Source organism: Thamnophis sirtalis, unplaced genomic scaffold, assembly GCF_051295495.1.
Source record: "Thamnophis sirtalis isolate CommonGarterSnake01/CBP01778 unplaced genomic scaffold, rThaSir2_p1.2 scaffold_13, whole genome shotgun sequence".
Lineage (NCBI taxonomy): Eukaryota > Metazoa > Chordata > Lepidosauria > Squamata > Natricidae > Thamnophis > Thamnophis sirtalis.
Window position 1 is genome coordinate 20,823,286 of NW_028261393.1, and position 26,653 is coordinate 20,849,938.

The window sequence follows — 26,653 nt, forward strand, 5'->3', positions numbered from 1 at the left end:
TCAGTCGGACTTTCCCTCCGCCCCCACGAGACCAGGTGGCCGATTTTTTTTCCAGCCCTAGGTGACGTAGATGCTTTCCTCTAGGGGGCCACGGTGCATGTGTGCTTGTAGCCATACAGGAAACTTGGAAGTGAAAGCAAGAATGCAAATTGGGCACACATTAAGCCGTCTTCCTTCCGAATGCCTGCTGTGGGATTCAGCGTCGTCCTCCTGGTGTTTTTTGCTCCTTTCCAGCCCATTCAAGGTACGATCGGTTCCCCTCCCTCCTCTCTGGAGGAGCTTGGCTTCCATTTACAGTTATCCCCGGGTTTTCAGGAAGTGCAACCAAACCAGGAGTGCATTTCCCTTTTCCAAAGTCTCTGGATTCAGGGTGTCACCCTTGGCACCCGATTTGAGCAACCGGAAGGGGTGGGAGGGCTTTTTGGGGAAAGCTCATGGGGCACCCTGTACCTCTGCCAAGTTCAGAGGGGAAAGAGGTGGTTTGAAAGAGAGAATAGGGAAATTTGACTAAAATTGGGAGAGGGCCAGGTGCCTTCGTGTCCCATATGCTTCCTGTGTTGGGAATGGGACCTTATAGCCCACCAGAGCAAGATCAAGTTCTTGGTAGACCCTGGCCTGAACCTTCTCACGATCTTTAACTGCTGGGATAGATTGATAGTCATTTGTGTGTCTATGTGCCTTTGAGTCCATATTGATTCCTAGTGACTACCTGGAATAATTCCTGAAGTTTTCTTGGCAAGCTTTTGGAAGTGCTTTGCCATTATCTTTTTCTTAGGGCTGAGAGAAAGTGACTGTCCCAAGGCCAATCAGATACCTTTGAACCTAAAGCAGGAGTAGGATTTTTCACTCTCTCTGATTGGAAAGAGAGTCAAGGTGGGGCAGTCTTGAGTTTCTGTCTCACACTTTCTTATTTTCCCATGCTAAGTTCACAGTTTCACTATGTTTACTACCTATCTGTCAAGGCTGTCTCGGCTTTGCACCTACATTGTGCTTTGCTCTCAGCTTCATGAAACATGAGAGGGTGGTGGTGGATTGGAATGCAAGGGGGGGAATAGCCTCCAAGAATCCTTGGTTCCCTTGAGATATTGCTTCCCTCCTCAAGGATACCCAGAGCAGATGCCACAGTGTGATCGGCTGGTTCCCAAAACAAAATGAACAGAAGTGATTGGTGGATGTAATGGATTGTGGCCGGCCCGTGGTGAAAGGGGGCCCATAGGAAGCCCAGAGCTGGTTTTGCTTCTTCTGTGCCAAGGTGGATTTATTCATTAAAGTTTATACGCTTTGTAAAATAATGTCCCAGGAGTATTAAATTTATGTTTTACCAACAAAGAAATAAAGGGTATTTTATTAAAGTTTATTAAATTTATTTATTTATTATTTTTAAATTTATTTAAATTTATCTTTTTAAAATTTATTTATTTTATTTATTTTTTATTTTATTTTAAAACAAAGAATAGATCTATTTCAAGCTGCTTAACTGTCATCAGCTAGCCATACCCTTCTGGGATTTGAACCTGGGCTGTTAAAATTTATTTATTTATTAGACTTATATACCGCTTCATAGGGCTTTCAGCCCTCTCTAAGCGGTTTATTTATTTATTTATTTATTTATTAGACTTATATACCGCTTCTTAGGGCTTTCAGCCCTCTCTAAGCGGTTTACAGATTTTTTAGCAAATTGAGTCAGCAACTTGCCCCCACAGTCCGGGTTCTCATTTCACCCACCTCGGAAGGATGGAAGGCTGAGTCGACCTTGAGCCAGTGAGATTTGAACCGCTGAACTGCAGATCACAGTCAGCTAAAGTGGCCTGCAGTACTGCACCCTAACCACTGCGCCACCTCGGCTCTTAGATCTATACTAGTTGAAATGGATTTACACTAGTCTCCCCTCATTTCTTTTTTCGTTAAAACATAAATTTAACACAAAAATAGTTTTTTGCTAAAGCGACTGCCTGCAAAGGCCCCTGGATTGGGGCTCCATCCCATAATTGGGTAGACCCGGTTGCCATGATAAACTGTCCCACCGCAGAAAAAACAATGTACCAGGAGTTTCTTTTTCTGGATTCATCAACTGGACAGTTGTTGAGGTGGCGCAGTGGTTAAATGCAGCACTGCAGGCTACTGCTAGATCAGCAGGTCAGCGGTTCAAATCTCACCGGCTCAGGGTTGACTCAGCCTTCCATCCTTCCGAGGTGGGTAAAATGAGGACCCAGATTGTTGGGGGCAATATGCTGACTCTCTGTAAACCGCTTAGAGAGGCCTGAAAGGCCTATGAAGCGGTATATAAGTCTACTGCTATTGCTATTGCTATTGCTATCTTCTCTGTCCTGTTCTATACCAACAAATTAGGAACCGGTCATTCCAAAACACAAAATTGGGGAAAGCTCCTAATTACAGATAGTCCTTAATTTACACACATTTGCTTAGTTACCATTTGAGGCTACAACAACACTGAAAAAGGTGACTTACAACCAGACTTACGTTAAGAGAACTGTCTTGGGATCCCTATAGCCACATGATCAATATTTGAGTGCTTAGCCACTGGCATGTATTTATGACAGTTGCAGCATCCCAGGAGGACATGATCGCCATTTGCAACTCTCCCCGCTGGCTATCAACAAGAAAGTCAATGGGAGAAATCAGATCCAGTTCACAACCGCGTGATTCACTTAATAATGGCAGTGATTCATTTAAAACTCATGGCAAAATATGTATGTATGTATGTATGTGTGTATGTGTGTATATATATATGTTTGTGTGTGTGTGTGTTTTATTTTTTTATTTTTATTTTATTTGTGCTGATAAATAAATAAAGGGAAACTAGTATAGATCTATTTCAAGCTATTTAGCTCTCATCAGCTAGCCATACCCTTACTGGGATTTGAACCTGGGTTATATTACATACTAGGCAGACTTCTTAGCCATTAGGCCACAGGCTCTTATCCATTATCAGCGATAATATATATATCTGTGTGTCTATGTCTGTGTGTGTATACCAGATATATATATGCATGCATGCATGCATGCATGCATGCATACATACATACATACATACATACATACATACATATATATATATATATATATATATATATATATATATATATATATATATATATATGGCTGTGTGTGTGTGTATACCATATATATATACATGTGCATGTATATGTGTATATATATATATATATGTATGTATGTATGTATGTATGTATGTATGTATGTATGTATGTATATATGGCTGTGTGTCTGTGTCTGTGTTTGTGTGTTCCAGCAAAACTCTGGAATGCCTGGGCTGCTGAAAAATTGACTTACTCCCTGGAAACAAATACTGTGGGGGAAAGATACCCCCAAACCCCTCAGTGTCTGTGTCTGTGTTCCAGCATAACTCTGGAATGCCTGGGCCACTGAAATTAAAAGGATTGAATTATATCTATAGTGTCAAATCACAGTACTTTTGACAGTGATAGAGTGCATTTTGGATTCAAGTTCATGTGTCTGTGTGTTCCAGTGTTACTTCAACTTGACGCTATAGATATAATTCATTCCTTTTCCTGTCTAATACAGGATTAATATAAATAAATACCCGGGCAACGCCAGGTTATCAGCTAGTAGATTATAAAATCGGGCGCAATTCACTCAGCCATCACCTTGCTTAGGAATGGAAATTCGGATTTCAATTGTCGTTGTAAGTTGAAGGCTACCTGCAGTTTGTACCCATGTGTGAATTGGAGGAAGGGGGAAAACTTGCTGTCCCCAAAATGTTCCACTTGGTTGTGGAACCCAGCCTTTGACTCAAGAAGAAATGAAACCTCTGGCTTTAATTTTTGACAGGTGAAGAGCTCCGGCCGCCTCAGAACGTCACTTTTGTCTCAGAGGATTACAGTCTGTTTGTGAAATGGTTGCCGCCTGATGGTGCCCCTCCAGGAGTGTCTTATACTGTCCTTTGGAGGTGAGCATTGAAGGAAAAGGACGTTGGTTTTGTGGACTGGGAACTCCAGTGGGTACATTAAGGGCCTATTATGGGCATTTCCCCCAAAGGGCTGCCCTGTCCCCCACCCATCTCGGAGACACGGGTCAGGCAGGAGGCTGCACTGCAAAGGACAAGAGATTGGCTGCTAGACCACTATGGGGCATGTTTGATACTAACTTGCGGGCCTGGTAAACCAAAGAATGGTAATTTGACAGAGATGGCTATAGCTTCACGTGTTGCATGAATTCAGAGAATTGTGGTATCGTCAACAGACTGTTGTCAAGCAAATCATGGCTTAATATACCATCTGATTTGGCTATTACTTTAAAGTAAGCCAATCAGTACCATTTCCCATTTATGTGATAGCACCTAAAACAGCCTCCCTTTTAAATAGGAACTTGTCTTTCTGTCTGTATTTCTGTCCAACAATCCATCCATCCATCCATCTATCTACCCATCCATCCATCTATATCTGTCCTATCTATCCATCAATTCATCTATCTATCCATCCATCCATCCATCCATCCTTCCATCCATCCATCCATCCATCCATCATCTATCTATCTTATCTATCCATCTATCTTTATCTGTCTGTCTGTCTGTCTGTCTGCCTATCTATCTATCTATCTATCTATCTATCTATCTATCTATCTATCTATCTATCTATCTATCTATCTATTCACCATTCCATACACCCATCCATCCATCTATATCTACCCGTCTGTCTATCTATCCATCCGTCCGTCCATCCATCCATCTATCCATACACCCATCCATATATCTATATCTGTTATTCTATCTGTGCATCCGTTGATCTACCTATCATCTAGCTAGCTAGCTTATCTATCCATCCATCCATCCATCTATATCTGTCCCTCTATCTATCTATCTATCTATCTATCTATCTATCTATCTATCTATCTATCTATCTATCTATCTATCTATCTGTCTGTCCACACACGCATCCATCCATCCATCTATATCTGTCCCTCTATCTATTTATCTATCATCTATCTATCTATCTATCTATCTATCTATCTATCTATCTATCTATCTATCTATCTATCTATCTATCTACTTACCTACCTACCTACCCACACACACATCCATCCATCCATCTATATCTGTCCCTCTATCTATCTATCTATCTATCTATCTATCTATTTATCTATCTATCTATCTATCTATCTATCTATCTATCTATCTACCCACACACGCATCCATCCATCCATCTATATCTGTCCCTCTATTTATCTATCTATCTATCTATCTATCTATCTATCTATCTATCTATCTATCTATCTATCTACTTACCTACCTACCTACCCACACACGCATCCATCCATCCATCTATATCTGTCTGTCTATCTATCTATCTATCTATCTATCTATCTATCTATCTATCTATCTATCTATCTACCCACACACGCATCCATCCATCCATCTATATCTGTCCCTCTATCTATCTATCTATCTATCTATCTATCTATCTATCTATCTATCTATCTATCTATCTACCCACACACGCATCCATCCATCCATCTATATCTGTCCCTCTATCTATCTATCTATCTATCTATCTATCTATCTATCTATCTATCTATCTATCTATCTATCATCTATCTACCAACACACCCATCCATCTTTCCATCTATATCTGTCCATCTGTCTGTCTGTCTGTCTGTCTGTCTATCTATCTATCTATCTATCTATCTATCTATCTATCTATCTATCTATCTATCTATCATCTATCTAGTCTATACCATTACAGGAGGGCAGATTGTATGCAGAGTCTGGATCAATAAAAGTCTAGATGGTGACCAGAACCATGTTGCAATAATACATGTAAAAAAAGGGCGGGGCTTTGATGGTATGGTTCTGGACACCACTTTGACCTTTGTAACCTTTTTTCATGGACAACCCTACTGGGAGGCATTTAAGACTCACCTTCTGCCACCTTCCAAGATTCAGTGTGGAAGGGAGAAATCACAGCATCTCAGTTGAATGCAAAACTTAGCTAGTGCTTCTGATTTCTTCCTGTAGGAACCCTTTTGATCGTCAGTGGGAGGAAGTGCAGCATTGCCGAAATATCATGGAAACCATTTGCAATATTACCTGTATGTTTCAAAAATCAAGCAACAGATACCGGGTCAAGGTGGAAGCTCAAAGCAGAATCGGGGCTGGATCCATCCCATCGGCTCCTGAAACCATCGATTACATCCTTCAGGGTAAGAGGATCCCGTGGATGTAGCTCTCCTCTTCCCGGGAAGGAAGCAGTTTCTGGAAAGGCAAATGCTGCTTTCTTGCAGGTTTGCTCAGGGCAAGGGAAAAGGCACTTTGCACAACTATGATTAAGCCAGTTTCTGGAAGGGCTCATTTTCTGAGTTTGTAACCACTTAGTTTGGCTTCACCTAATATGATTAATATGATAAAAATGAGACAAGGTTAAAATTAACCAAGTTTTTACCAGAAAACACCAACCTAGACACTGCTGCTCTCTCTCTCTCTCTCTCTCACACACACACACACACACACGACAAAAAATAAACAATTCATAAGCAACTATAGTACATTACATTAAGTTAGAGGTGTCAAACACAATTTCATTCAGGGCCACATCAGGGTTGTGTTTGACCTGGGGGAGTCATGGCCAGCTCAACATCACTCCTATCAGGGGCACCTCTGGTGCCCTGAGTCCTTCTGCCAGAGAAAACAGACTTCCTAAACTCCATTTTCGGCTGCCACAACCTCCTGCAACCATCTGCCAGTGAAAATGGAGTGTGTGGCAGCCGAAAACAGAGCTTGGGAGTCTGTTTTCTCTGGCAGAAGCACCACCGGCCACTTCTTTGCTGTTTCCAGGGTGGCCCTGCGGGCCAGATCTAAGTACTCCGTGGGCCGAATCCAGCCCCTGGGCCTTGAGTTTGACACCCCTGTTCTAGAGGGTCCAAAGGCTTGGCGTGACACCAAAAGTGACACGGCAGGTCACCTGTGACACACATGTCAAGGGTTTGCCCCCACTGCACTGGGGTTCTGAATGATCCAGAAAGAAAAATGAGGGAAGCCTCCTGAAGCCTCCAGAGGGAGAAAAACTGCCCAATGCACAAACGGGAAATCTGTTCCCTAACTTCTGGTTTGCGTGTTGGGTTGTTTTTCGCCCTCCAGAGGCTTCAGGGAAGCCTCTGGAGGGCGAAAAATGGCCGAAGGTGAAGGCTGAAATTAGCTGGCCAGCACACGCGTGCGCGCTGAAGCTGACAGGGCAATGCCTCGCATGCCCCAAGACATGGCTCCATGTGGCACGTGTGCCATACGTTTGCCATTACGGCTCTAGTTGTTCCTCTGCCTCACTGCTGTCTAGCACCTGATAACTGGCATATGGCTTTGGCCCCCTCTCTGCCTCCGACACAGGGCCCTCGTCCGAGCCTTCCCCAGACTCCAGGACTGGCCCATGTTCCTCCCCAGCCTCCTCACTGTCTGACTCTGCTGGTTGCTGGTTAGCCACAAGAACTCCAATCTACTGTACTTGCCTTAACCATCTGCCTTATCTTTTTTCCCAGTGCAACTTGCACCTCCAATTCTCAGAGCAAGATATACCCAAAATATCATCTTTGTGAACGTTTCTTTCACCTACCCTTCTTGTATGAAAGACGTCTTTCAGTATCTGGCATATGACTTGGAGATTTGGAGAGGTGAATTCCAGAAACTGGTGAGCCAGAAAACGATGCTACACTAATTTCTCCTCTTGCAGGTTTGCTTGGAAAATATTTCTTATATTTGTATCCTATGCTTCTTCCAAAGATCTTCAATTGAAGAAGCCTTTTTTTCATCATGACTCATGAAATAAAACATTGAATCATCTGCACATTCTTTGACCATATTTGCTATCTAACAATGGAGGGTTTGCTTAATTGTGAAGAGCTGTATTCCTTCTTCGATGGATTATTCAGAAATAGTAAAAATAAAGCATTTACTAAAGCAAGAGTTAAGATAAATAAAAAAGGACAAAATAAAGCCAGGGGTTGATAGCCTGAAAGGTAAATTTGTTGCCACCTAAAAGTCAGGGACACAGTGGCTCAGTAGCTAAGATGCTGAGCTTGTCGATCAGAAAGCTCATCAATTCAGCGGTTCGAATCCCTAGTACCACGTAACGGAGTGAGCTCTCATTCCTTGTCCCAGCTTCTGCCAACCTAGCAGTTTGAAAACACATTAAAAATGCAAATAGAAAAATAAGAACCACTTTTGGTGGGAAGATAAGAGTATTCTGTGTGCCTTCGGCATTTAATCATGCTGGCCACATGACCACGGAGACATCTTTGGACAGTGCAGGCAGCCCTCCCAAGCTCCCTTTTCACTGGCAGAGAATTGCAAGAGGCCGTGGCAGCTGAAAATGGAGCTTGGGAGCCCATTTTCTCCGGCAGAAGCACCACAGCCCAATTCTTTGCTGTTTCTAGGGCAGCCCCGTGGGCCGGATCTAAGTACCCAGTGGGGTACTTGAGTTTGACATCCCTGGGATAGGGGATAGACTTGTTCCACCATTGCTTCTGATGTTTAAAGTCTGCTGCCTTGATTCGGGAGTTAGGCAGATAGTCAGCACCACTAGCAGCCCTTGATAACCCGATGCTAACTTGGAGGTCATTTCTCATATCAAAAGGCAGTAATCCACAGCCCTTTCATGTTCATCTTCCTCCTTTAATTGTGTGGCTTATTCTTAAAGATGCAGAAAGGGGAAACCCAGGAAAGGGAAGTGCCAAGTCTAGTGCCCTGGGTCTGTCTGCTGTGCTCCTTTGCCAGGATTCCTGTTGGGTTCAAGCCTCTGCTTGCTTATTTCTAGGCTGCATAGATAGATAGAATCAAGATCACAGGAAGTGTTAATACCACTTTATAAGGTCTTGGTAGGGCCACACTTGCAATAATGCATCCAGTTTTGAATGCCACGATGTAGAAAAGATGTGGAGACTCTAGAAAGAGTGCAGAGAAGAGCAACAAAGAGGATTAGGGGACTGGAGACCAAAACATGAAGAACAGTTGCAAGAACTGGGTATGTCTAGTTTAATGAAAAGAAGGGCTAGGGGAGACATGATAGCAGTGTTCCAATATCTCAGGGGTTGCCACAAAGAAGAGAGAGTCAAACTATTCTCCAAAGCACCTAAGGACAGAACAAGAAGCAATGGGTGGAAACTAATCAAGGAGAGAAGCAACTTAAAACTAAGGGAAAATTTCCTGACAGTTAAAACAATTAATCAGTGGAACAGCTTGCCTCCAACACTGGAAGTTTTTAAGAAGATATTGGATATCCATTTGTCTGAAGTGGTGTAGGGTTTCCTGCCTAAGCAGGGGGTTGGACTAGAAGACCTCCAAGGTCCCTTCCAACTCAGTTATTCTATTCTATTGTATTCTATTTTTCAGGTGACATTAGAGGACATTCACAGCCCTTCAGTAGAGGTCAACACAACAGACTGGCTCGATGGCAAACACTGTCTTCGTGCCCGAACATTCTTTAAAAATGGGAACAGGAAGCGGAGCAATTTCTCGGAACCCCTTTGCCTGTGGTTGCATGAAGAAGATGCAGGAGGAATCGAAGGTCTGGAGCTCCATTTTTCCAGTGCACTTGATCCATCACAGATCTTTATGCAGGATTGCAAACGTCCAGTTTTAGTGCACCAGTGGCCAATGCAATCCCATTAAAACATTTGTGATTGCTCTTTTGATGTAGACCAGTGGTTCCCAAACTTGGCAACTTTAAGACTTGTGGACTTCAACTCCCAGAGCAGAGCTGGCTGGAGAATTCTGGGAGTTGAAGTCCACAAGTCTTAAAGTTGCCAAGTTTGGGAACCACTGATGTAGACAAGAAACACACCAGGAATCAGAGAAGTCCGTGATGACTTCCTTCATTTTGAATCGTGAGCCGCCCAGAGTCGTTTGCGAAGATGGGTGGCTGTAGAAATGAAATTCATGCATTCATGCATAAATAAATAAATAGATTTCAAGACAGAGTTGTCACCGGCAGCTCCAGAGAATTATCGGCTACATGGGTGCATTTTCTTGCTTATTGCAGTTTGCTTTCTTACAATTTCCTTGCTTTTGGGGTGCAGCCCCTTTTCTTCTTGCCTCTGCTAGTGGCCTGGAGCAACGTTACCTCCAGTTTTGGGACTCTTGTTTGGGTACTATACCGGGGTGGTATTCACTTACCTTCCCTACCAGTTTGCAAATGTGAGCGCGTGCTCAGCCTTCTGTGCATGCACTTTTGGTGAAAAAAGGGCCTAAATGGGACGTCATAGAGCTGCTACTGATTTGGGCCAACCAGTCCAAACTGGTACAATACTACCTCTGGTACTATATCTCTCCCTCCTATCTCCCTCCAGGGATTATAGTTACTGTGATTCTCCCAACAAAGATGCCCAACGGCTATCAGATTTGAGCAGGACAGTAGTTGATTGACAGAACAAGAAGATTGCCTGCAAAAGTTCCTATTTCAGTCCTCAACATCACCAAAGAGAGCTAGGAAAGATTCTTAGTTGAAACTTTGGAGCCTAGGTGATATTCTTAGTTTGTGTTAAACTGGAAAGTATTGTTTAGCTCAGCCTTTTTGCACCTGGTATTCTCTAGAGCAGTGGTCTCCAACCTTGGCAACTTTAAGACTTGTGGACTTCAACTCCCAGAGTTCCTCAGCCAGCAAAGCTGGCTGAGGAACTCTGGGAGTTGAAGTCCACAAGTCTTAAAGTTGCCAAGGTTGGAGACCACTGCTCTAGAGTGTTGGACTTCAGTGGCCTGACTTCAGTTAGCTGGGTAATTAACAATTCTATTGTTAACTTCCTATCTATTGATATCTGAACAATGCATTTTAGTATCTCATAATTGCTTTTTTTTTTCTTTTCCAGTAAGAAAATGGGGAAATGTTGCCCTTCTTTTGCTTGCTGTATTAGTTATCTGCGCTGGTGTCGCCATGTTTCTCTTCTACTACAGACACAGAAGGAAGCAAGTTGCGATGCCTTCAGCTTTGGTATGGGCAGTATGGGAGGTTTCTGGGATGAATAAGGGGAAGTTGACTTCCATAACAGTGTGCATCTTTTCATACACAGAGCCTGCACTGATCTAAGATTGATATTACTTGCTTCTTGCTTAGAACCCGGGTTACATGTTCTGTTGACATGATCATAGTTAAGTTAAATATAGTAGCCGCAAAACAGATGGTTCCAAAAGAAGAAGACAGTTAGCAGAGGAAAGGGACCTAAGAAGCTTTCTTTAGTAACTAAAGGGAGTGACTATCTTTGAGAAACTGTCTGCAGAACAGCCAGGATTCATCTTGGCCTTATCAACCATCATTTGTTCAGTACAGAAGAAATAGCAGTAAAATTGATGATAAGAGATTGTGAGAGTTGTTCTTCAGAACATCTAGAAGGTAACAAATTGATAACCTCTGCTGATTAAGCCATGTTCACAAAATTTGCTTGCTTGTTTCTTAGCCAAGAGTGCTGATGTTGAATAAGATCACTGATCAGCAATTCTTTCAAGAATTCAATTGTTTAATATAGGTAAAGGTTCCCCTTGCACATATGTGTTAGTCGTTCCCGACTCTAGGGGACGGTGCTCATCTCTGTTTCAAAGCCAAAGAGCCAGTGCTGTCCGAAGACGTCTCTGTGGTCATGGGGCCAGCATGACTTAACGCCAAAGGTGCATGGAATGCTGTTACCTTCCCACCAAAGGTGGTCCCTAGTTTTCTACTTGCATTTTTACATGTTTTGGAACTGCTAGGTTGGCAGAGGCTGGGACAAGTAACGGGAGCTCACTCCGTTACACAGCTCTAGGGATTCAAACCGCTGAACTGATTATCTTTCTGATCGACCGAGCCACTATGTCCCTTGTTGTTTAATATATCCCATGATAAATATTGGCCTGCATTGTGGACAGATGTTTAATGTTATCAGTCCTTCAGAAATATTTCATTCCCAGCCTTGTGCCCTGACACCTTTTTAACTGAGGATGCTAATGTGGACCTAGAGCAGGGGGTCCCCAAACGAGGCAACTTTAAGACTTTTGGACTACAACTCCCAGAGTTCTCCAGCCAGCTGGCTGGGGAATTCTGGGAGTTGAAGTCCACAAGTCTTAAAGTTGCCAAGTTTGAAGACCTCTGACCTAGAGGTTGTCTCCATCTTAAACAGATGCTCTGTCACTGAACAGGGTGAGCTTTGCTCAGATAAATGGGATTCATAACTGGCATTTAGCAGCTGGTGTCTTGGACTAATGACATCTGATGTCAATTATTCCACTCTTGAGGGTATCTGGTTCCTATCCAAATTAAATTCACCCAGAGGTCCCCTCCAAGTTGCCCATCAGAAGGACCCCAGTGGGTTTAGCTTATAGCAACCAGATTTATAGAGAATTCGGATTTAGCATGGTGTATTAATAAGTGCAAAGATCAGTTTCAAATTAAAATGGGCCATTTAAAAACTCCAGTTATGCTCTTTAAATGATTAACTGCATTCTCATGGTGCTATATCACTTGTTCTGTTTAAATTGTGCACCCATTTAATCATGTAATCTTAGACTTGTTCCATTTCTTAAGCATGTTTTAGAAGGAACTGAAATATATATTCTTTAACAGATGTTCTGAGTTCTGTTTCACGAGCATTTCATTTGTTCGGATCTCTAAATAGGGCATCTTTTTCTGGCTCTGTTTGAACTATGTTACTCAAAGATATTGAAACCCGTGAGAGGAATTCCTGAATTTTGACTCTCTTGCCTTAACGTCCTTGCCAGGGACTGCAATGCCGATCAAAAACAGAGAAGATGGGAGAACCTTCTCTTTTTGAATAATGCATTTTACGATAGAAATACCTTTACAATTATCTTAGCTTTATGTCCTGTGCAAATTCTCTGCATCCTTGAAAGAAAATCTCAGCACAATTCATCTTTTTCACGATCACGGCTATAGAAATAGAATTATCAGAAACTTTCTCTGAATCAAGAAAAAGCATAGCCACTTCCCCCTTTTTCTGGCACCTGGCAGCTCTTCCAAGCTTTATTGTTTCACACCTATAGTCAAAACACTACTCTACTGAGCATTCTACAGTCAGAACCTACGATATAATTGGTGAACAATTAGGGGGAATAAATTACTGGTTTAGCTGCCATCTTAAATGAATTCAGTTTAACTTCCACATCTGGTTTTTGTTGAATGAGCTTAATTATACTTCTCTTCCAAATTTCTAAATTTCAAGTCACGTTTTTGGTGTAGCTAAGGCAGATGTCCATTTATGTTGGTCTCCACCCATTCTTGTTAGCTGTTCTTCTTACTTCTTGTTTCTCAGTTTTTAAAAATGAAAATGTGTCTCTCTCTTCTCTTTTCCTACTTCCCCCTTCTCAAATTAGGATTTTTCTACGTACCAGCACCCAAAGAACGTGCTGGAATTTGATGAAAGGGATTTGACCAAAAAAAATGTCCACTTCATTCTGGAACAGAAAATCACACCTGCCCTGTTAGTTCTTTCGGTGGATTCTTTATCAAAAGAAAGTGAAGAAAGCAGCGATGAGGATGATAGTAGTAGCCACATTCCTTACACCGAAACACATCGATTTCAGAAGAAGGATGAAAACTGCTCAATGGTTGGCACCTTTCCAACATGTTCCGGCTCTTCTTCTGGATCTGGTGATTCCCAACTAAGTGGAGAAAGCTGGCCAGCTGCAATGAGGTCAAAACCCTTTTTTACAGCAGAATGGATGACAACGGATGCTTCTTCTGGACTCATAGAGGAGATTTTCCTTTCTGAGGACTCCATTATGGATGAATCTGTTAGCTTTGCAGACGACTTCTCAGCTGCTAGTAGAGAAGGTCAAGAAATTACAAGCAGAGATGTCGACTTTTTCAACCAGTTAATGTTCTCAGAAAGTCACCACCACTTGCACTTTTCCACAGGTTTGGAAATTAGAACTGGAGGAGTCCAATGCAGAAGTATTTGTGCAAGTCTAGGAAACTCACAGACATCTCTTTGTAATGAGCCTGAAGGGCAAGTTATAGAAGAATGGAGATGTGAAGATGACTCTAGCAATTGTGAGGATCTCCGGCTGGAAAAATCTGTGCTTGATATGTCTTGCAAAGACAGGGTAAAAAATGGAGAACGGGTTGAAAACAATACTCTGAAAGCTACAGGCCACAATTATCAACCCAGGCAAGGACATTACATTTCAAGAACCTGATGCCAATTACGGGTATTTATTCTAAGAGTAGAGGAGCTCTTACCATGATTCTTCTAAAAGATCCTTGGTGAGAGTTGCACTTTAAAAGGACAGGTATTATAGTTCCATTCTATTTCTAGGTTGCCATATTCGTCCATTACATCTTATCTTTAAAACCAAAACAAAGAAAAACTGAATTTTCCTAAGTGAAATTCCATCCAGATTGAAAACCGCAACAGGAGTTTTCATTGGGGATTTTGTCATGGAAATTAGAATTTTCTTATGGGGAATTGGAATTCTTGGAAAAGTAAGTCTTCTTTCCCAGCTGAGTATTGGGATGTTCAGCTTAAAAATGTCTATCATATTTTGGATATCCATGTCCATCTCTCCATTTATGAATAGTTGGATATGTTTTCCCCATCTAAAATAGATGGGGGAAATGGTGGGTTCCAGTCAGAACCGTAACTAGTGTCTCTTTAGTGTCCGTCCACAAATTGGTTTAAATTTGCTGAGACCATAATGTTCGTCCATTGTGTTCAAAGAGGACCTTGGCATCTAACAGGTTGTGGGCTGTCCATGATGTGTCTGCAGGTGGCTGGTGAGGCCTATATGGGCACGAAAGGTTCTGCCACATGTTGGGCAGAAATGTGTGGGCACCACTGTTGCAGCATTTGCAGCTCTGCCTTTGCGGAGTGCCTCACTTCTCTTGTGCTATGGTTGTCCTTCTGTCCTCAGATGCCTGGCAGCCTTGGTGGATCAGCGTGTGCCACGTGGATTGATCTTGTGCCAGAGTTTCCCATGAGGTGGTGTCTATATCCAGGGACTTGAAGGAGGCTTTCAACATGTCTTTGTATCACTTCCTTTGTCCCCCATGCGATCGCTTTCCTTGAGACAGCTCACCATAGAGGAGCTGTTTGGGGATGCGATGATGGTCTGGCATCCTTGCAACATGGCCTTCCCAGCATGTCTGGGCTTAAACTTGCTGACACCAATATGTGAACAAATAACAGTTCAGTCTAGGATCAAGAATTGACAACAGGAAATACAGAAGTTTCTTGTGGAAGTGTTAAGCATTGCATTATGTAAACTAATCCAGACTGGTGCTGTTCTTTTAACCTGAAAGGCACACTTTCTAGAATTAAGGAAGAGATAAAGTTCATCTCTCCCTCTTTTAGGGAAAGTTCTTTCAACCTCACACTAGGCCCTAATAACTTTTTTTCATCAACTCATTGCCAAGGCAATAAAGAAATATCAGATATGCTCTTTATTGTGCAATTATCTGCACACAAACTTGAATCTAAGCTTATATTGAAATGAAGTCCCAATAAACAAAAATACATGTAGTTCAGGGTTGAAATGAGGGGGTCTTTGGTGCTCTCTGAGCTTGGTTGTTTTCTTGCAGGCATTTCATAACCCAACTAGATAACATCATCAGTGCTAGGACCCCCTAAATGTGAAGCATTTCAAACCAAGAGTCACTTTCAGATTCTAAATATTTTTTATAGAATGTCTTTGTATTTATATGCCTTCATTTATATCTCATATTGAGATTGGCATGTTGTGTCTCTCATTGGTCGGGACAACAAAATTCATGGACCGTTGTGGTTCAGGGTTGAACTGTAGCTCTTTGGTGCCCTCTGAATTGATTGTTTTCTGCAGACATTTCATTACCAAATTAGGTAACATCATCAGTACTAGAGCTAGCAGGGATAACGTTACCTAGTTTGATAATTAAACACCTGCAAGAAAACAGCCAGGCTCAGAGAGCACCAGAGACCCCACAACTAAGGCTCCACTTTACTTTGCAGAATAGGTTTTTTATCTATGTATTTATTTAGAAATTTTATAAGGCCGCCCACTCACTCTCAGTGAATTTGTATGGATTACAAAAAATAAAAACCCCATATACGACAGTAAAAACAATTACCTCTTTTACAATAAAAACAAGGTTTCTGCTCTGTCAAATTTATATCCCAATTTTAAGTAAATTACTTGGATATAAAAATGCTAATTGGTTTAGAGGCAGAAGGGGAGAGGATTGGAGTTGTTTCTTTTCACAACAAAAACTCTCTGCATATCCTAGCACAGGACATTCCTTGTTAAACACTTCGGTTTTCTCAGCACTTTCTTGACTGACTGTGCAATGTTTCATGGTCCGTAAATGTTCTAAGAGTGGGAGACAAAGAAAGATCCATGTTTGCAGAGAGCTTTCCCTAGATAAAGGTCTTTTGTTTTCCCTTGGGGGAAAAATTCTTTCAGAAGTGAGTTAGACCTTTTTCTTGAGTAAGGATGCCCACACCCATAATGCAATGCATGCATGAGCCCCCCCCCATCCCCCTGCACATGATTCCTGCCCCCCTGAGCCCATTTTCAGCTTCCATGTGGGTGCAGGAAGCTTTCCAGGCCCAAATCGGAAGGCCTCCTACACCAACCTGGTAGCCAAAATTGTGTGCGTAAGTGCTGCATGAGCCCCCAAAATGCAATGCGAGCACCCCCTGTGCATGTGTGCATGTGTCCCCCCCTATGTTCCCTGCCCTCCGCGCATGCATGATAGAGACACGAAGATGGGCTGGCTGGCAGGAGGCATGCGTTCATGTGCAGTGGAGCTGGGCTGAGCTGGGGTGATTTAGAATAATTTAGAATACACCCAATGCTCCTCTTGTTCATGTCCCAAGAGAAGACACCCTTTCCTTATCTAAATCTGTTTTTCAGCGTCTCTTTTAATTCTTCCTCACCAAGCTGAGGGCATGGGAAATCACCATCCTTATCTGTCTTCCTCTATTTCTTCCTCTATTGGGTGTCCTCTAGACATTTTGATCGCTCAAAGTTTCCCAGTTAGCCTGTCTTAAGAGAGTCAGAGGAGTAGGGTGTTCCTATCAGTTCAGACCAGTTTGGCCAAACTTGTAGTAGCTTGGTGGCCTGGGTCGCTGGAACCGGCAGTGACCCAGGCCTGCCATGCCCCTGAACCAGTTCTCCCGTAGGCGCTGCCATCTTGTTTCTTGCTTCTGCGCATGCGCAGAGCAATTTTAGTAGTATTATGCATGCACGCTCAGCACGTACACGTCACAGCCCTGACCGAACCAGCAGTAGTCTTTGCTGGAACCCACCACTGAGTCAGAGGATACCAGGTAGGAGACGTTGCCCATATGCACTTACGGCATTTTAACGGATTTACTTAAGGGATTTTATTGCAATAAAATTTTATGTGTAAATATGTATTTCAACTAACTCTTGAAATCCCTCTTATTGACAGTATTGGTTGCTTCAATGAGGCAACAGTTTCTTCCTACATGAATGGGCTGGAAACTAGTCTGTACGTCTTAAACGAGACAGTATTACCGTATTAAGTTAACCCAACCTAAGTTCATTGATAAATACGGAGGCAACTAAGAACTCCGTATGGACTTTCCAAATGTTGCTGCTGAATAGGAAGATAGAGCAATGAACTTCTCTTAAACCCAAGTTCCCTTCCCAATTCAGAACTTCAGTTATAATTGTAGGAGATAAGATTGAGAGTGGGATCAAGACAAGAGTACAGTCTAAAGCAGCGTTTCTATACCTTGGCCATTTTAAGACTCCCAACATTGGAGCTCCATTACTGGAGGACAACCGTTTGTCTGAAATAATCTAGGTTTCCTGTTTAAGCAGAAGATTGGACTAGAAGACCTCCAAGGTTCCAACTCTGTTATTCTGTTAAGTCTTTGACTCCACGGCTGGCTGCGGAATTCTGGGAGTTGAAGTCCACATATCTCAAAGTGGCCAAGGTTGAGAAAACCCAGGTCTAAAGGGAAGTGTTGGTCTTGGGAGGCATTAGACTAGCTTTACCTATTGATTTTGAAGAAAGTATTCAGAGGGAGAAGTTCTCATCAGGGGGAAAATTCAAAGAAATTCAACATAGTATCCATAATTGTAAACAAAGCCCTACTCTTTTTACCTCGGTGCAATGTAGATGCTTCCATAAATTCCATAATTTCATATTTTGTGCTCATGAACTTGGTGAACAAACTTCCCAAATTAATTTTCTAAAATGCATTAAAAAGACTCCTGCACACTAAAGGGAGTTCTTTGAGCAGGTTGATATGAAAGTAAAGAGTCCTCATATTTCCAGTGATTTATTTTTGTACATCTTTCCTTTTGTTTATGTATATGCACTTTGGTTAATTGTACTGTTTATAAATACAAATTTTAAAATGCATAAGTGTGTTTATATTTGTGTGTGTGGGGGGGGGGGTTATTGTTGTCTTATCCCAAAGCAGGTTGAAGTAGGATAAAGTCCTAATCTACAGGGGTGGCTGGTATGGGTTCGGCCGGGTTTGGGAGAACCCATATCTAATGTTACGGCTGGTTCAGAGAACCTCCAAATCCCACCCCTGGCTGGCCCCACCCGCCCTTCCCACCCCACCCTTCCCAGGAGTCTCCACGCGGCCCATTTTGGATGCAAGGTAAGTGCAGGGCCCGCACGGAGGCTTGGGGAGGGGGGTAAATGGACCTCCCGGAAGGGAGGGCCTCCAGAGCCCTGGGAAGGCAATTTTCGCCCTCCCAGAGGCTCAAGGAAAGCCTCCGGAGCCTGGAGAAGGCGAAAATAGCCCCCCAGGTGTGGTGGTGCAGGAGGCTGACTGGGCCATGCCCACCCAGCAATCTGGCAGAGAACCCATTGCTGACATTTTTGAAGCCCACCTCTGATAATCTACCATGCTGGTCCAGAACAGATTGCAGGTTGTCCTCAATTTACGGTCATTAAGCATGATGACATTAAGCATTTATCTCCTTTTCTGCAGTGGTCTTTAAGAGACTAACGATCCCCTGTAGTAGATGTGTATTATTCCATTTCCCAATTTGGGACTAAGGAGAGAACAACACTGCTTAAGGGAGGACTAGAACTCAGGTCTCTCTGTTCCTAGTGCAGCATCTTAACCAGTTGCGGGCTGTGGGACTGAAAAGACTGAGCTGGCCAGATTTCCCCCACCCCCACTGTCTGTCACTAAGTGAGGACTTGAACCTGGGTCTCCCTTCCCTTTCATCACCTTAATCCCACACCTTCATTGCTACACCTCTCCTGTGTGCGTCATAATTTCATCTCAGACAGGAAGAGCCAAAGATTATGCTGAGAACCAACTTGAAAGGAGACGATGAGTCACCAAGTGGGAAATTATGTTAACCTCTCCGCTGCATTTGAGTCTCGTTCCTCCTTCCTTCTCTTTCCCAGCTCTGAGCCTCTTTTGCTGGGGGTCAGGGGGTTTTCTTTTGATTTTAGATAATTGGCATCTTTTTAATTATGATGGAGAGGACCCGTAGTTCTTGGACTTACAACAGTTTGTTAGTGACTGTTCAAAGTTACTGCAGCACCGAAAAAAGTGGCTCATAGCTTTTTTTTACATGGGTGTTGCAGCATCTCCATGGTCACATAATCAAAATTAGGGCGCCTGGCAACCGACTCATATTTATGACGGTTGCAATGTCCTGGGGGGGTCAAGGAATCACCTTTGGCGAACATCTGACAAGTCAATAGGAAAGCCAGAATCACTTAACCATATTACTAACTTAACAGCTGCAGGGGGATCCACTTAACAACTGTGACAAGAGAGGTTGTAAAATGGGGCAAACTTCACTTAACAATTGTGTCGCTTAGCAACAAAAATGTTGGGCTCAATTGTGGTCATTAAGTGGAGGAATACCCTGTAATTAGGATCTTCACCCATCTTATTGTTGTAAAAGGAGACGTATCATTTTCAATAATAAGAGGATTGCCTGTCTCCACAGCTATTCGTTTCCAAAGTTCACCTGGTTGGAAGATAAACAGGAGTTTTGTTTCCCCTTTTAAAACAAAGTCCAGATAGGAACTGCAATTGTGCAATTGTAGTTCTGTTTCTTTTTTCTGCACACTTTAAAAGGCAGGACACTGCACACTTTGACAATGCATTCATGGGTGCCATTTTGACTTTTTTTGCAAACGCAGGAACTCTCTGGGCTATTCAGGAATAGGAGAGTGTAACAAAAAGGAATCGAGATGGTAGTTGCAACTGTGCAGCTACATCTTCACTGTCTTGAATTGCAACAGTTCAGAAAAGGAGTAAGGCTTCTGTTGTGGCCCACCAGATTCGGTCAGTGAGGAGGTTGGAGAGGAACATGGCCAGTCCTGGAGTCTGGGGAAGGCTCTGATGAGGGCTCTGAGTCAGAGGCAGAGAGGAGGCCAGAGTCATGCCAGTTATTAGCTGCTTTCAGAGTGAGACAGCAGTGAGGCAGACGAACAGCTGGAGCCTGTTCTCAGTGTGCGCATGTGCAGAGTTGCCAGACGAAGGGAATGGCTAAAGAACAGCTGAAGACTTAGGAGTAAGGCCACCGATGGACAATGAGCGGCCCCTCCTAGAGGAAATAAAAGAGGAGCTAAAGGGGAGTGGAGTTTGCAGGAGACAATTCATTCACTTAATTAGTTTGTGACTCTCTGAGACTCCTTGCCAAGTTTTGCAGATGTTGGCCTGGCACCTCTCCAAGCCAGAGAAGCTCTGACTGTAAATCCTCCCTTGAAAGACTTTGTTGAATGTGAATGAGCAGAATTCACAGTCAATTAATAAAAGGGGTTTTTGTCAGGACCAGGAGTTTGCTTCATGCTCTCGAAAATCCTCAGTCAGAACAGCTTCAGTCTTGTGATTGTGGGTGCCATCTTGACTTTTCCACCCCACTTTAGAGGCCTCTGAAGCCATTCTGAGCAGTCCCAATGGCCTAGCTTCCTGCTGCTCCGATTGACCAGCCTTTTGTGTTTTGGAGGTGGATTTATTTCCTTTATTTAATTGTTACAAGTGCTCTTACGTATCCTTGGCTTTGTTGAGTCTACGCAAATGTAATCTCATTTCTGAGAAGGACTGCAATAAGGCGGAATGATCATATTGCGTACTGGTTCCCAAGGGTTCAATGAGGGGAAGGTGGTGGTTTTATTTGGTGTGTCACACTCTCGGTGCATGCGGGCAGATGGGAGGCCTAACAGGTAAGGTGAGCTCTTTACCTATGAACAGTGCAAGCTCTGCAAATTACACCTCCACAAAGACACTAAAACACCTACCTTTCCGTGATGTAATATCAACGTGGTAGGATTACATCAGAGAAAGCATCAGCATGGTGGAATCTGACTTGCATATAGGTAGTCCTTGACTGACAATGTTATATTTAATGACCTCTCAAAAGTCTTTGAAACAGAACTGATCCCTGCACTTACAGTCTAAGCATCCCTAAAGTCATGTGATCAAAGTTCGGGAGTTTGGCAACCAGCATATATTGATGATGGTTGCATCACCCTGGATTCAAGTGAGCATTATTTGCAACCTTCCCAGCTGGCTTCTGATGAGCAGAGCCATTGAGAGAAACTAGATTCACTTACTATGCGATTCACTTAACAGCTGCAGTGATTGGCTTAACAACTGCAATTAACAACGATTGGCTGAAGAACCATGGCCAAAAGGACGTAAAATTGGGCATGACTCTATTAACAATCTCCTTGCTTAGCAACGGAAATAGCAATAGCACTTAAGACTTATATACAGCTTCAGAATTCTTTACAGCCTTCTCTTAAGCAGAGTCAGCCTCTTGTCCCCAACAATCTGGCTCCTCATTTTACCAACCTTGGAAGGATGGAAGGCTGAGTCAACCTTGAGCCTGGTGAGATTCGATCTGCCAAATTTCAGGCAGCCGGCAGTCAACAGAAGTGGCCTGCAGTATTGCACTCTAACCACAGGGCCACCACAGCTCTTCTTATTCAGTAGTGGTCATCAGTTGAGGATTACCTATACCCATGATAGCGAACCTATGACACACGTGCCAGAGGTGGCACGCAGAGCAGAGGTGGCATGCATGCGTCAGCCAGTTGGTCTTCGGGTTTCCAGCACTCCGGTGTACACATATGCACACACGTTATGGTTTGGGCACTTGGTGCTGAAAAGGTTCGCCATCACTGACCTATATATATCTTAAGCATGCTTATTTGAAAAGAAAAAAAACACCCACTGCTGCTTGTAGAAAAAGCATTCTGCCAGATAATCTACTGTCAGCTATTCTCCCACCTTTATATTATTTGAAATTCAATAAGCATCCCTTCTATCTCCTCATCTAAGTCTGTTAAATTTAGTTTCCCAGATCCCATCTTCCCCCTTTTAACAAGACTGAGCACAGAAAGATCTGAAACCTAGGCTCCTGTACGGTGGGTGGGAGGGAATCTAGATTCATAATGACAAAAGAGTGATGCAATTTTTCCTGCCTCTTTTTCTGCTTGTGTTTGTAAAAAAGAGTTTAAGAACACGGAAACATTTTGTGGGCATCTGTCACTAATTTATGAAACAGCACAAATATAACTAAAGAGCACAATGCTACAGGCCTTTAAAATGCAAATTCCCCCACTGTAGGCTCTTTTAAATAAACTTTCCATATCTTACAGGCATTGCTTTTTTTTTAAAACCAAACTTTTCTGCTGAAGTCAAAAATGTTGAAATCCATCTCTCCAGAATGGATGTTTCACATCCAAAATAGAAAATTATTTTCTAATGGAGCCAGCATAATATTTTTACTAAATCTCACACCGAAAAAACCACAGAAACTCATTATTCTGCTTGGTTATTATGACTGGGAAAAGGCTTGTCAATACAGATAGTCCTATGACTTAACAATCATTCATTTAGCGACCCTTTGAACTTACACTGGCACTGAAAAAAGTGACATGACCATTTTTCACACAACCGTTGCAGCAGTCACATGATCAACATTCGGATGTTTGACAACAGGCTCATATTTATGACGGTTGCAGTGTCCCAGGGTCATGTGATTACCTGACAAGGATAATCAACGGGGTAGCCAGATTCACGTAACAACTGTGTTACTAATTTTAACAACTGCTGCGATTGACTTAACAGCTGTGGCAAGAAAGATCACAAAATGAACTGTCTTGCTTAGCAACAGAAATGTTGGGCTCAGTTGTGATCATAAGTTGAGGACTACTTGTATTTGGGCTGGGGGCTACACACATGTTGATGTAGAGCAAAACATGAGGTTGATAAGAGACATTTTCTCTTTAAAATAAATGCTACTTTCAGTGCAAAGCGCAAGAATGAAACAGAGTAAGTCACAAAAGAGAAACCGATAGATTCGTTCGTCCTGCCACGTTTCACACGTGTTTTTATATCCCAAGGATCGTGTCCCCCAATTTTCTTCCCTGAAGCAAAATCTCCTTTTCTCAGCTGTAGGAACCACAAAAGGCTAATAATTCAGACTCCCCTCCCTCCCGTAACAAATCCTAAGCCCAGCACCTTTCAAGATATGACATAAGGAGCCCAGGGGCACAATTAAAGCTAGGAATAAGTGCTGGAGATTTCCCATCATACTTGAAGATAAGGAAATTGGTTGGATGATTTCACTGAAATTCTCCAGGAAAGGGAGAAATTTTCCAACCGTTTCTTGAGGAGAATTTTCCCCTCATGAGGAAGCGCAACACTGCTACAGAAGACGCTCCATTCAAGGTCTTCTCTCCTGGTGTGACGAAATGGGATCTTCCTTCACCACCACCACTGCCATCATCCACGGCAGGTTGCTTTGGAGACAATAGATTGTTATTTGCAAAGACCTGAAATGTGTAGGAGAATAATAATATTATTATTATTATACAATTGTATCACAGCGGCCAGTTGTTTCGCCAGATTTGGCATTGATTACTAGTCGGGCCCCACTCAGGGGCCTAGGAAGTCGTTGTTGTTGTTGTTGTTGTTGTTGTTGTTGGACATTGGTGATCATGTTGGCGATCCTATTTTTATCAACAGCCGCACAGAAAAGTGCTGCTGAGTTTTGTCCAAGCCAGTCCCTTAGGTTTTGAAGCCTTGATGTTCTTCTTCTGCCTGGATCTCCTTTGCCTTCAATCTTTCCCTGGAGGATGAAGTGGAGTATGCCGTATTTTTCCGGGTGTTGTATCATATGTCTGAAATATTCTTTCGCTTTTTAATGGCTTTGATTATCTCCCTTGGCTTTCCCAGTTGGCTTATCGCCACCTCATTTCTTTTTTTTTTTTAGTCAAGTTTTTTATTTACATATAAGTATTTTGAATTCAGGGTAATGTCCAAGCATTTCATTTTACAAAAGAAAAATAACAGATATACTGAGAGCAAATAATAATACACAGTAACTATAACCATATTTATAATTATATTAGTGTATTTGTGATCATGTTAATTATACTAGCATACTTATCATTGTGAACAAGATTCATATTTTACTTATACATGACAATGATCTTTCTTCAGGTAGGTAGATCTAATTCCTACCTATTTCTAACCATTGATAAAACCATTTAAAAATCATTTCTGATTTTGTCAATCCAGCTCATACATAACAGCTGCCTGTAAATCCACATTTCAAATGCTTTTAGTCTCTTCAAGTGGCTTTCTGTCAGGGCAGGATAGAAAATAGACATCTGACAAACCTAATTTTCAATCTTAGGCTTATGTCGTGACTGCAGAAGACCTTTTTCATTTTGAAGGATGCTGTTTGAGTTTTCTCTGTCGTCTTTCACTGATCGTGTCCCAGCTTTCATGTAGGAAAATTACTGTATATAATTTCTGATTTGGTTGCACCAAACACACTCCTGGTCAGTCTTTACAGTTAGTCACTGACTTAAAAAGCACCTTTTGAACTTACAGCAATGCCAGAAAAAAGGGAATTACAACCGATCTTCACATTTACGACCACTGCACCATCCCCACACAATTACGCCATCCAAATTCAGTTGCTTGGCAACTGGCATGTATTTACAATGGTGGCGCTATTCTGGCATCACGTGATCCCCATTTGCGATCTTCCCAACTGGCTTCCAACAAGCAAAGTTATTGGGGGAGCTGGATTTGCTTAGTGACTGTGTGATTCACTTAACAAAGGCAGTCATTTGCTTAGCAACCGTGGCAAAGAAAGATGGTGGAATCAGGCTGACTCAACAAATTTCTTGCTTAGCATTGGAAATTCTTCTCCCAACTGTGGTCATAAGCCGAGGAATACCTTTATATCCAGAATAGAACAAACCCTTGAGCCAACTCATCAAAAATCTACCATAATTCAGTGCTTACTTATTAAATGCTAGCAAACATGAGAAAAAAAATATAGCTAGGTGACAAAACTGGGCTAAAAGGCAGACCAAAGCAGGAGAAGAGAAAGATACAAACAATAAGCAAGAAATAAAAAGGCTTGGCTATAACAATCTACAATCATAATATCTCTATATTTCCAAAGAGATTCTGGAAGATTTCCAGAGCTGCTGGAAACTATCCAGTGAACAATTGAGAAATCCCAATGGGTGATCCTTGGTTATTGCAGCCTTAAACTTTTTAAGTGCATAACAACATCAGAATAGATATTTATTTTAATTTGAATTTTTTTGCACTTGTGTCAGAAGCATCAAGACACTTCTGGGTTGAAAGGATTACCTAGTGACATCACTGTTGCCAGGTGGGACACCCAGTTGGATGTCCATCAAGAAGCTGGAGCGAAGGACGGGAGCTCAACCCCACCCTGCAGTTTTGAACACGGGCTTGCTAACCTCCAGCCAGAGAATGGTATTCAGCAGGCTCTGACCAGTTCTGAAGAACCGGTAGCGGAAATTTTGAGCCGTTTGGAGAACCGGTAAATACCACCTCTGACTGCCCCCCCCATCTATTCTCTTCCTCCCAAGTCCCAGCTGATTGGGAGGGAATGGGGATTTTGCAGTAATCTTCCCATGGAGTGGGGAGGGAATAGTGGTTTTACAGTATCCTTCCCCTGCCACGCCCACCAAGTCACAGAGCCGGTAGTAAGAAAAATTGAATCCCACCACTGCCTCCAACCCAGTGTCCTAACCCTGCAAGCCACTGGGCTTCCAGAATAAAAATGAAAAGTAGGACACCAGGTGATCCTTCCTCTATTCTACCCCATGCATTTGTTGACAGAGTCAGACGTATCCCACAGAACGAACCTTTATAAAGTCCTTTTGGAATAGTAATTTAGACATTTCCATCCTTTATACATTCAGCTTTCCTGAAATTAGAAACGCTCGACTGTTTTCTTTTTTATTGGCATCAATTCCTTTTCTTTTAAAGATTTTTCCACCATGGGCCTGAGAATGCTAGCACTCCAAAATAAAAGAAACCCCAAATAAAAAAAAATCCAGCTTTAGAATGGTACTCCAGACATTCTTCCCCTGGTTTAAAGATCATCCCAAGTTTTCTTGACTCCAGCAGCAACGTGACCAGAACTACAGAAGTCGCAGAGGCTGGGGTGTGGCAAGCATCTTGCTTCGGCCTGTTGAGATGCAGCTGAAAAATAAATTAATAAAAGAGCTGCCAGACCAGTAAAACTCCTCTGACGCCAAGGAGGAATTGTTGCAGGAAGTAGCTTATCAGAAGAAAGGGTTGCTTCAGAAGGATGAAGGGGTTCCAGGTGAGTGGCTCACTGATCCGGCAGCAGGCGCTCCTCTGGCGGAGAGATTGAGGATTAATCACATTAAAAGGTGTTTATTCT

The 26,653-nt window shown here is 42.5% G+C and overlaps 1 protein-coding gene across 1 annotated transcript; it reads left to right on the forward strand.

Moving 5' to 3' along the window:
- Positions 1–118: 118 nt before the first annotated feature.
- IFNLR1 (interferon lambda receptor 1) lies at positions 119–16,465 on the forward strand. Its single transcript, XM_087727203.1, has 7 exons — positions 119–244; positions 3,832–3,949; positions 6,014–6,198; positions 7,525–7,673; positions 9,374–9,548; positions 10,846–10,967; positions 13,337–16,465. The coding sequence occupies exons 1-7, from the start codon at positions 181–183 to the stop codon at positions 14,159–14,161; spliced, it is 1,638 nt and encodes a 545-aa protein (XP_087583329.1). The 5' UTR covers positions 119–180; the 3' UTR covers positions 14,162–16,465.
- The last annotated feature ends 10,188 nt before the right edge of the window (positions 16,466–26,653 follow it).

Bases quoted from the DNA above. Each gene is read 5' to 3' on its own strand.
- IFNLR1 (XM_087727203.1), top strand. From the start codon at position 181: ATGCCTGCTGTGGGATTCAGCGTCGTCCTCCTGGTGTTTTTTGCTCCT. The intron at 3,950-6,013 runs GTGAGCATTGAA...TTCTTCCTGTAG, and splicing joins TCTTATACTGTCCTTTGGAG to GAACCCTTTTGATCGTCAGT. The intron at 6,199-7,524 runs GTAAGAGGATCC...CTTTTTTCCCAG, and splicing joins CATCGATTACATCCTTCAGG to TGCAACTTGCACCTCCAATT.